General features: G+C 42.9%; 1 protein-coding gene across 2 annotated transcripts in view; it reads right to left on the minus strand.

The window, feature by feature from the left end:
* pvrl2l (PVR cell adhesion molecule related 2 like) overlaps positions 1-12,246 on the minus strand; it is a 521,907-nt gene that overhangs the window by 248,712 nt on the left and 260,949 nt on the right. For both annotated transcript variants that reach the window (XM_034705229.1, XM_034705228.1), the window contains exons 5-6: positions 6,702-6,819; positions 5,944-6,092 (exon numbers count right to left, since the gene is read on the minus strand). In XM_034705229.1, the coding sequence (XP_034561120.1) occupies positions 5,944-6,092; positions 6,702-6,819 (267 nt within the window). The remainder of the gene's footprint in view (positions 1-5,943; positions 6,093-6,701; positions 6,820-12,246) is intronic.

Below are 12,246 nucleotides of genomic sequence, written 5' to 3' on the forward strand. Positions count from 1 at the left end.
AATCCAGTGGTGATATAAAGGATGTGTGCACATATCTAATATTCACATAGAATCTTTTCTGTCTATTAATAAAATCTCTTATAACTACCATCATTAACTCATCTCACCAGGGGCAGAGCAATACTTTCTGGACTGGGCTGGCCCAGCAAGGGCACCAACTTTTGCAGAGGTGGCACTAAGCATGTCTGCACACACACACTGATGAACAGACTTTATTTGCTCTCTCATCTTATCATATATCTACTCCTAGCACTTAATGGTCCTAAAGATGCTATTTCCCTGTGTTTGTATATTCATTTTTAAACGTGAAACAAAAAAATTACATTTAAATCTCCTAAGATTAATTATTTAGGCTATATTAAATATTCTTAGTTCATAGTTTAAGGACTGTAAAGGTTGACGTTTGTCTAATGTCACAATTTAAAGTACAAAAATATGGAACAATTAAATCCAAAGAAAGTCACAAGCAGCCAGTTAGAACACAGCCAAAATATCTGATGTCAGCATAAGTTTCGCCAATAAAAAGGCCTGGGGTTTTAGGGTGGCCACTTTGGGACCATCCCGGGATCTGCCTCTGCGTCACACAGATGTCACAGTCCTGTGTACTGTTTTTTTAAAGTAACGCAAAAATGTAACAACTTACAAATCTTCCATTCTTAATTCCTAAAGTACTCAAAAAGAAGATATAACACCAAAAGTCAAAGCCCTTGTCACACCGCCAGTTCTGCCTTAGGTTTGAAGGTCACATAGTCCTGTTGGTGGGACCAAGTCACTTCATTGCCTTCCCTGTATAACAAAAGCATCCTAAGAGCATGACCGCATCACTATGAGCCAGTAGGGCAGGCAGGGTAAAACAAGTGTGCCTGTGTGTATGTCCATTTCTGTGTGTATATGAAGCTGCTGCTGTGTATTTACCTCTCATGCATCGCAATGCAAACTCACACATTGGGAAACCAATATGAAGCTGTTGCAGGACTAATATAAGAGTACAAAGGCGTGATGACAGTGGAGCTTTGTTCTGATGCTGTTTAGACTCAGGATATGAAAAGGGCTCAAGCACAAAGAACAAAAAAAAGAAATCTGATACACTGAAAGCTGCTAAAGCTGCTAGCAGCATCACTGCCGTAAAGTCCCACCTCTGACTGGCTTAATAACTGATCAAAGTTTGGGATTTTGGGGAGTCATCCAGGGTGGCAAACCACATTTCAAGGGTGGGCTAATGCCACCCTAGTTCAAATACTCTGTATGATGTACAAAGTGTAGATTATATGCAATTTGACTGTAACTTCAGAGCAGAGCTGCACCCTGGCCTTTAATATCACAAATTTTCTTGGAGGCAGGGTCAAGTATAGTGGACCTGTAATCATCCCCCTCTTCACTGATTGCATTCATGCATGTATGTGCTGCCGGTTTGAGTCATGAGAAGCAGCAATTTTAAATGTGTTCAGCTTCAAGAAATATAACTTATCCATTGTGAGCCAGTTATGCAATGGAAATGCCAAGATCCAAGATAAGTAGCCCTTTGTGAACGGTTATATCGAATTAAATGTGTCCACATGGAAATATGTCCCATATTTTTCTGTGCCATTTTGTCACTCACTCCTTTTTTAAACATTGCAGAGAGGAGAGAATTTAGAAAAGCTCATTTATCATCATGCTGTCTGTCAAACTGTTGGAGTCGTTAGGAAGTGTGCATAAAGATATAATGTCTTGGCTTACTCCGGGTATCCAAGTGTATGAAACAATGCCACATGTGACAAACGAAGAATTTCATGGCACACGCACAGAAAGTTAAGTAGCTTCAGCATTCAGTTGCCAGCTTATTTACTGAACCCACTTGGTGTGTTCGATACAGACTTTAAAACTTCTCCAGCAGATGGAGGGACTCATGTTTCGGTCACGAGGTAAATGAGTCATTTGTTCAGCTGGTTCAGGGTTTCATTGAGTCCCTCACATGTTGCTGAATGAGTCGTTCAGACTGTATTTCACTTTTAGAAAGGTTAGTGAAATGATGCAGATATTTTTCAGAGTCACTACAAGTGGCAGACGAGCCATCTGCAGCGATTGGCTTGTTTTCAGATTTTGGTCAATCCCGAAAAGAACTGCTCCTCATCCTCACTGGGTGTGCATATGGTAAGGAAGCTTCAGTAAGTAGGACACCACTGTTATGGGGATGCTGGATGCATGATGGAGGCAGAGACAAGACTGCTCCAGTTCTCTATTTTTGCTTTCAATACTTTCATATCAGAAATATAGAAAGAGGCAGATATTTTACGTCTTCACGACTCATGTAGAACAGCTGACTTTCAGACAAATTCCACCAGATTTGTGTCCGATTCGTCTCTGATCCGTCATGGCACCGGATCTGATAGGTTTCTAATTTAGTCCATGTGCTAACTTCCACTGGATCCACTCAATCTCTGATCCAGCAGGTCGGAGCCTTCAGATCAGATACTCAAGACTTCAATTTTGCTGGATGCCGGTGCACGATGCATTACTCTCAATAGAGCAGATCGAGCGGGACAGGAAGTCAGGCACCAAAACAACACCGTCATAATGAGCAGAGCCAGACCTTGAGTCAACAGGTCAGAAGTTTTCAGAGGACCAGAAAGACAACATGGATGAGGAAAGGAGGAGGAGGATAATCCTTGATTCTGTAATTACCAAGGGAAAACCTCGGTCACATGACGCCAGCTGTCCGGCGGTCCTGCTACGTGCTACATTCTGAAAACGCAGACGGTGGGTATTAATGGAGACGGACCGCAGTGGATTGGAGAAAGACCGGACCCCGGCGGTACCTGTTTGCTTCCGGTCTGGGTCCTTGGCTTGTCCCCTGGCCTGGGTCTCCCGTGGCGCGTTGGGTCCTTCGGCCTGACTGCTCTCGCGGCCCGGGTGCTGGGCTGGTGGTCTTGTCACACAAATAGAACACAGCCAACGGCAACCCTCTGCGACCCAAGCTTCAGTAATGATTGTGGACACTAAGGTTTGCTTAATCATTAGTATCACCGCACGGGTTTTTTGGCGTCATAGTGAGATGGTCCCTCTCCATCTAAGTGTGTTAGGTCTCTCTCTCCTTCTCTTTCCCTGTCCCTTTGTATATCCTTATGTAATCTTTCTTTTACTTTATTTATTTATTTTTGGTCCACCTAGGTGTGCACGCCCTCTTTTACAGAACATGATATTAGCTGTCAATAAAAGATAGGCCAGAGTTCTAAGAGGGATGGTGATGGTCGCATGCACACAGTCACAAGCACAGAAGAAAAATGTTTTCTTTCTTTTCTTTTGCTGCAAGAATAAATTGCATTAATATTTGACAGTTTGTGACAAACATGACACAAACCAGAAATATATATGCAGACAAGAGAGAGAGAGAAAAAAAGATATAGATATGTAGAGATAGACCGGACATGGATCTGCTGGAAGTCTGATGTTTCACTTCTACGAAAGTCATTTTTGATTACACCTGCACTCTCACATAAACATTGCTTCCAGGTACTTCATCCACCTCTGGTAATCAGTGCACAGTCTGTGGTGGACTTCCCGCCTCGCTATCAGCATGGTAACTCTGATTATTAGCAGAATTATGTAAATACTAAAATATTAGACGGTTGGCATTCAACAACAAGCAACAAAGCAATGATTTTTCAACGACCAGCTGCTCAGAGACCGACATCCAAACACAGGTTAAAGTTCAGTTCCTGCAATAGCCAAGTTAAATTGTGTCCTTGAGCAGCAACTATATGCACTCATGGGGAGTCACTTTGGATGAGAGTCGACTGCAAACAAAAAAAAAACTGCTGTGTTTGTTTGTTCATTCAGCGAAGCGCTCAGTCAGCCCACACATCACCAGCCAGCTCCGCTCCAAACTCTGGCACTCCGCTTCACGAAGTAAACGTTTAAAAGTGACGGATTAAGTCGTCGTGTTATTTTACATCCGTCTTGCTTCTTTCTTTTTTTTACTGTGGTGGAACACAAGCAAACAGTGAAACATAAGGACACATTTGACACGGAGGAGGATGAATCACAGCGTCTTGGTTTGATCTCAGGTACTCCAAAAGATGAAACAGTTGCTCAAAGTATCGGTGTGCACTTTCTCAAAAATGTGAGTCAGAGATTTTACATGTCTGTTAAGGGTTTCAGTGTGTTCAGCTTACATGTGTGCAGTTAAAAAAGAGGAAGTGTATCCTCCCTGATACTTGAAATCAATCACAATGCAATGCTCACAGTAAGAACAGTAGCAGCTTAGCCACTTCTGAACCTCCCACACATCCGCCCGGCTACAAAGCGTCTTTTGTTCTCTGAGGAGACGATTCAAATCTCCAGGCCCGATTTCCCACGGATTTTCTAAATGTAGCTTCCTCTCTGTCTTCTTGCGAATGGGTGGAAGTTTTTTTATTTGGTTTTGTTTTGTTGTGAAGCTCAACATGGTGACTATTCAGACTAATTCCTCAAAAAGGGTTCATAGAAGAGAGAAGGAAAGCACAGACACGGCGATAATAAAGACACTTGAAATGGTTCTGAGACTGTTGCTGATGTGCAGTGATGCCTTCCAGCATGCAGACATGTTCCTGAGTGTGTGTGTGTGTGCGTGTGTGTGCTTGAGAGTGTGCTGATGTGGGTTTGTGTGTGTCAGATCAATGTGTAAAGTGTCAGGAGGCGGAGGAAAAAGAATGAACCCTGACCGAACACCGTGGCAGCAGCAGCAGCGGCCGAATCACCGGACTAGCAGATGTCAAAAATCAAGACCCAGCAGAGAGATCAAGACTGCATGCAGACTTTTTCAGACATAAAGGATTCAGGATTTAAATATAAAAGTGGAAGAGAAAACTTAAAAGGAGACAGAGCTCTCATGCTTAGGAGGGGTTAGTTAGAGAAACAGTGGATGCATAGAAGGGAAAAGGTGAAAAAAAATGAGGGAGAAAAGGAAAGAAAAAATAAACCTGGGCAAACTGGCTCACACCAACCTGAACCGCGTGAAGAATTTAGAAACCCTCCGACAATCCCAAAACCATCATAGTCCCCACCGCAGGGCCAAAACGCTGTAACAAGGGCCTGCTTTTACACTCATAAACCACAATTCACATTTAATTCAAGTCCAGCAGAGTTACAGTTTCCCTGTCGCAGCATGGTCGTATAGAGTCAGGTTTAAAGAGAGTGGTTTCGATCTGAAGTTATAAAGGTTTCGCGTTGGCCCTCGTTGTCCTGCAATTTGGCTCTGCTGTGGGGAAAGGGTCAATCAAAAGCCTCTGCAGCGTCCTGCAGAAAGTCAGCCAGCGAGGAGGAAAACCATGAAAACAATCCGATGTGAAGACTGAGAGAGACAGCATCCCTGCAGCTCACAGATCAGCCCTGATCCCAGCATGAGTGCGTATCTTGTGTGTGTGTGTGTGTGTGTGTGTGTGTGTGTGTGTGTGTGTGTGTGTGTGTGTGTGTGTGTGTGTGTGTGTGTGTGTAGATAGAGAGATTTATGTTCATGTGCATGCATGTGTGCAAGTGTATCTGCATGTTTGAGGAAGGATGTATGGTCTGTGTGTACATGCAAACATCTAGCACCAGCTAACAAGCAAATCACTTTGTTTTGATTGTGCATGTGTGTTTGTGTTTGTGTGTGTACGTGTGTGTATGATTGTATGCCGTTTGAGCAAACTGTCATGCTGTGTTCACCTGTGTGTTCTGCATGATTGTCTGCTGGAGGTTTTGTTGTGTGCATCAGGTGCACACTTCACACGTGTACTGGAAGTATCTGTGGATGTGTGTGTGTGTGTGTATGAGTGCAATGCATTTGCGTTTTAATCATAGACTGCATATTAGAAGTGGGCGTCGCCATGATGACATCACCCATTGGGGTTGATATAGGGGATGCATTTTTTTTTTTACACTCTAGATGTGACACCACGCCCACTTTGCATACACAGTCTATGGTTTTTAGTTTGATGGACTCACCGATGACGATGGTGGTGATCTGGTGTCTGCTGGCCCCGTGTTTGTTCTTCGCCTCGCAGATGAACGTGGTGTTGACGGCGTCGTCCACCTTCCTCACCATCAACTTGTTGCCATCCACCATCACTGTGTCGGGCAGAGGACCAGACGCCCTGTGAAAGAAGAAGAAGAAAGAAAGAGAGGTAGGAAGGATATAAGTCAAAGAAGGAGATATTTGGCAAATTTGGAGCAGCGGCAATGGAGGGGTGAGAGTAAAAGACGTTAGAGAGAAGAGACAGATGAAAAAAAGATAAAGGGAAGGAGAACAGAAGGAGACAAGATATATTTTTAAAACAGCCACGAGGAGAGCGTATATGTTACAATGGAGCAAAATCAAAAAGACAAATTGGTAAAAAGGAGAAGAGAATGTGAAAAAGATGAAAACAAGAGAGAGAGTCTCTGTAACTGCGATATTCAAAGACAACATTAATGTGAGAAAAGATCCCAGACATGTGAGCAGCCGCTCTGTCTCCCTGCTCAGTATTCATCAAGACAACCGCACACACAAACACCCAGCTCAGCACGCCATCTGTCCATCAAGATGAGATGTTAAGAGCATTTTGAGTTTATCAAAAAATTACTAAGAAATTATCATTAAAGAGGCGGGACTGTTATGCACACTTCTGTCGTGATTATGGCAACAATTAAAACTCTGTCACTCTCTCAGAGGGAGGCGGAGGGAGACGGATCGGCTGCTCAGGCGGAGGGGTTCTGATGCTTACGCGGTCCAGGTGACGGTAGTGGGCTCGGGGTTGGCGCTGGCCATGCAGAGGAGCGTGGCGTCTGAGCGGCCGACGTACCAGTTGTGATCGTAGCCCTCGATAGAAACAGACGGGGGATCTGAAAAAGAGAGGACAAGTTATTGGGACAGTGTTTTAAAACAGCAATAAAGGACACAGGCCTGGAATAAACTGAACAGATTTTTGGGCATGTATTCTTTATGGTTATGAGGCAGGAAAAGCTGGTTCCAGAAAGTGTTTTTCACACTGAAAAACAGGAGTCACAGGATTATGGCACAAAGCTGATAATTCATTTTTCCAACTCGTGCATTCTGGATGTTTTTCTGCACCATGTTGTCTCTAAACACCATGGCCCCCATGAGCCTCATCTTTTAGTGCTGTTGAAAAGAACTCAGCCAGCGGTAAAAATCAGATGTCACATTTCGAAACACCCCTGCACTCCTTTTTTTTTGCAGTGGTTTAAAACAACATGACACCAACAAATTCATCCAGATGGACCCAGAATCCCAGAGAGAGTTAATCAAAGCAGCAGATTGTGTTATCAGTTTTTTTTTCTACAGTGTAATCTTTAGCTTCCACCTGCTGTTAGCAGCCAACAGAGCTTCAAAGCTCAGTGATTGGATGTTTCTTTCTAAAAGGCTCCTGGAAGTCATACTTTTCTCTCACTGTCCTATTTTTTGCACTCAGCCTTGTACCTTTGACTTTTTTTATGAGAGAAAAAACATTTGATTTGGTTTGTTTACACTGCTGTCAAAGGAAAAAGAAACACTTTTTCCCTGTAACAAAAAATTAATCTACCTAGGTCAGAGAGATCCAAGTAAGACTGAAAGGAAGTTTTTATTAAGGTTTGGTGGTGTGGAGTAAACGTGCAAGTTATTTTATTACAGCCTTTCACCCATACGATTTGGTTACAACTACTTTAATCAAACTGCTCAGCTGCTCGTCATTTGTACCCCTGCAAAAGGAGGAATCCCAAACTTGAACTCTTTTCATTTACCTCTAGAATATACAATGCTTTCAAGACCTCAGTTTGGAAAAGTTATATACTTTTGTATTTCCCTAAGTCCTGAAACATTCGGACAAAATCGTAAAAGGAAAATCTCTGTTCACCTCAGTGGTACATACAGTATCTCACAAAAGTGAGTACACCCCTCACATTTCTTCTAAAGATGATGCACAAGAAAGTCCCCAAACAGTTTGCTAAAGACAGCAGACTAAGGACATGGATTACTGGAACCATATCTTGTGGTCTGATGAGACCAAGATAAACTTATTTGGTTCTGAAGGTGTCAAGCGTGTGTGGTGGCAACCAGGTGAGGAGTACAAAGACAAGTGTGTCTTGCCTACAGTCAAGCATGGTGGTGGGAGTGTCATGGTCTGGGTCTGCATGAGTGCTGCTGGCAATGGGGAGCTACAGTTCATTGAGGGAACCATGAATGCCAACATGTACTGTGACATACTGAAGCAGAGCATGATCCCCTCCCTTGGGGAACTGGGCCACAGGTAGTATTCCAACATGATAACGACCCCAAACACACCTCCAAGATGGCCACTGCCTTGCTAAAGAAGCTGAGGGTGAAGGTGATGGAGTGGACGAGCATGTCTCCAGACCTAAACCCTATTGAGCATCTGTGGGGCGTCCTCAAATGGAAGGTGGAGGAGCGCAAGGTCTCTAACATCCATCAGCTCCACGATGCCGTCATGGAGGAGTTGAAGAGGATTCCAGTGGCAACCTGTGAAGATCTGGTGAACTCCATACCCAAGAGGGTTCAGGCAGTGCTGGAAAATACTGGTGGCCACACAAAATATTGACACTTTGGGCCCAATTTGGACATTTTCACTTAGGGGTGTACTCACTTTTGTTGCCGGTGGTTTAGACATTAATGGCTGTGTGTTATTTTGAGGGGACAGTAAATTTACACTGTTATACAAGCTGCACACTGACTACTTTACATTGTATCAAAGTTTAATTTCTTCAGTGTTGTCCCATGAAAAGTTATAATTAAATATTTGCAGAAATATGAGGGGTGTATTCTCTTTTCTGAGATACTGTATATTCAGTTTATCACAAAAAGTCATGGACAAATTGAAAGAGAGTAAATCCGGTTCATTGGGATCAGTACTGCATATGACATTGAACATATGGCTTCTTAAGGTACAGAGCTCCAGAGGGAGCCATGTGTAGAGAATATAAAGGAGCTTCAGAAATGTAAGGAGGATTTTTTTTTAAGTAAATCTTAAGAGTTATTTCTTTATTAGACTAAAGCGCTAGCTAGCTGACAACACAGGACGGGTAGAGGAAGGTAGAATAGTTCAAGATGAAACTGATGTGCTGTGCCTTTAAGACACTGCAAATGTATGTCTTATTTTCCCACACATCTAAAATAAATAATTCCTTATTTTCAGCCACTTAAGCCCTGTTTCCACCAAATGGTTCAGTTTGGTTTGTCTTGGTACGGCACACATTTTGTGGCGTTTCCATTGACTATTACCGGGACAGGTCCCCCAAATTACCGAGCCATACCGTCCCACTTTTTGGTACCCTTCTGTTGGGGTGCCAGACATACCGATCCGACCCCAGAAGGTGGAGCTAGAAACACTGCAGTCCGTTGATTGGTCGAAAGAATCGTCACTTCCTGCGCGACAGCGGTAATAAAGAACAACACATAGCCCCGCCATGTTTAAATCTCCAGTGGACTTCGGGATGATCACTTCATTTGTTTGGAAAATGGCGTCAAGAAACAGCGTTCCATGGTCGACCGCAGAGGTGCAGACTTTCCTCGCGTTTTTCTTCTTCGTTGCATTTATTAGCAGGGTACACTGTGTCGCGCTGCCATGATGTCATGCTATTACGTAGCTGACGCGGCTATATGCATCCGGCTTACTCGCCACCCACCAAGTAGTCCAAGGTTGGCTGTGGAAACACAAACAGGATCAGGCGTTACCGATCCAACCCGTACCAAACTGTACTGATCCATACCAGACCGCTTGGTGGAAACGAGCCATAAGTGCCAAATTCTCTCAGTTTTGACCAAACTTGTGTGGTAGCAAATGTCTAATCTGTGGCAGACTGGTGTAAAGAGCAATTTGATATGACCCAGGCTACTGCTGAGTCCCATGAGGGCTCACGTAAAGCGTCCGTGTTCAGTGTACTGTAAAATGGAGTTAGAGGATTAATGGTAAACAGAGTGACATCAGGCTGTCTTCATCAATCTCTGCCATGTTGAAGTTTCCTTTTTTTATCAAGCAGTGGAAAAATGTGTCAAGAAAAACCTCAGTAGAGTACAAAAAGAGGATGGTGTATCCCGTGTGAACAGTGGTGTGTGTAAGCTTGTGTAAAAAATGTCAAATATGTGGAAAAGAAAGCCTCTCTCCCTTAAAGAGCTTTTCCCCCTGATATCAAGGCAGCGGGATGAGAAAATCAGTTAGTGTCACTTCTGTAAAAGTCTTATGTTAAAGTGAATGCAAACCAAAACGACGTGCGGAGAGACTTAAAACTGACAGAACAGAAAAGCTTAGCTCGCTCTCCCCTCACCTTTTCCGTGTAAGAAATCAAAAGACAGAAAAAGAGAGCGGGTGAAGAAGAAACGAAGGAGAGAAAGATGTAGGAGTGTGAGGAGAGGATGAAGTGTGAAAGCAGTGAAGCAGCAGGACACAAGGGCAAGTGTGTGAGGAGTGTGTTGTGATCTGTGTGTGTGTTCCTCCCAGAGAGTGCTGACCTATAAAACTGATGTGAGTTATACTGCAGACACACGACATGATCTCTCACACCATCACTAAACCCACACACACACACACACACACAAGGTGAAGGAGGCATTGTGTGGAAATGTGTGTGCTCAGGAACATCTATCTTTCTGAGGACTTGGGATGGCTATGAGGAAGTTTCAGATTGACAAAACTTTGCTTTGCTCATTTATTTAAGGTTGATACACATGTTTGTTATGCAAACAGACCCTGAGATTAAAAATAAATCTTAATATATTTCTAAGTATGATGACAGTTAATGGCTATGAATGATCCCTTGTATTTATGTGCGTGTGTCCCCATGGGTCCTGTGTTTATGTACAAGGACTTTTTATATGTATTGCCCATCAAGCTCTTCAACTCATGACACCATATTTGATTGTAAAAAAAATGGATAACACAAAAGTTCCCCAAAACATGCAGAGTTCCTGATACTGACTTGCTGCTGTATGGATGCTAGATCCCGCCTCCTCCATATTAACAGGTGGGACATGGGTCAAACTTTAAAATCAAAATCCACGTCAAAGAAAGTGTTCTCTAACACTTCTCCAACATGGTTTCTGTCATCATAGTTAGATCTTATGCAGATATACGGTATATCCATGTTTATATTTCTGATAAGTTTAGATTTAATTTGTTATTTAATGCAACAAAAATAGAGTACAACACCTTGATTAATAGCTAATGCAACACCACGCTTGCAAAATAGAGGAGGAACGATTAGAGGGCGTGTAAAAACACTAGAAAAAGTTATCAAAGTTTCCACAACTATTAATGTCAGTTTCAAAGAGGTTTTCCTGCAGTGGACTGTATTGATCTAAGGCAGGGGTGTCAAACATGCGGCCCGCGGGCCAAAACCAGCCCGCCAGAGGTTGCAATCCGGCCCACGGAACGACTTTGCAAAGTGAAAAAATTACAGACTAGACATTAACTGCAAATTTTCAATAAAAGTAACTACTATTTTAAATTTGTCCTCTGAGGGTCGCATACAATCATAGTGCTGATGGAGTGCACCTGAACGGCACTTTTTCCTGGGACTTTTTTCTCAAAGTGAGAAAATAGATTACTTGCTATTTGCATAATCCGGTTGAGATTCATTAAGTCTTTTTAGAGCACTATAAGATGATCCACTAACTACTAACACCAGCACAACACCCCTGCATACAACACTGTCCAGCAAGCAAACAGTTCCTTTCGGAGCTGAGGTGACCAGGATAGCCAACTTTACCTTCTTCATTATTATAATCTCTCTGTTCTTTCGTAAAAATTACACTCTGTGTATCAGGTGAATTGATAACTTGTTTGGTGTGTTTGCAGCAGGTTTCAGTGCTTAAAGAGTAAAATGTTCTGCCCCACTATGAGACTCATCATGGAGAACTGTTTTTGTAGAAAGATAGTTGATTACATTTTCAGCACATACTTGTACTATTTTGCACTAAAACAAAGGGAAAAATGTGAAGTTGTCGTTATTTATAGGTTATTATGTTATGATTTTACTGGTCCGGCCCACTTCAGATCAACTTGGGCTGTGTGTGGTCCCTTAACTTAAATGAGTTTGACGCCCCTGATCTAAGGGATTATCATGTTTTATCGGTAATCTGAATGTAATCACTAACACTGCTCCACCAGCAGATCCCTTCTGCACAGACCCGGCCTCCAAATGTCATCACGATGCAGGAGTATTTTGACTTCACTTTTGTACAATAGGAGGAGGTGGATATGTGGCATCCATTGTATCACTGGGGAATTAAAGAGGTGGTTTTAGTTCAAAAAAGTACAC

This window comes from Notolabrus celidotus, chromosome 16, assembly GCF_009762535.1.
Source record: "Notolabrus celidotus isolate fNotCel1 chromosome 16, fNotCel1.pri, whole genome shotgun sequence".
Lineage (NCBI taxonomy): Eukaryota > Metazoa > Chordata > Actinopteri > Labriformes > Labridae > Notolabrus > Notolabrus celidotus.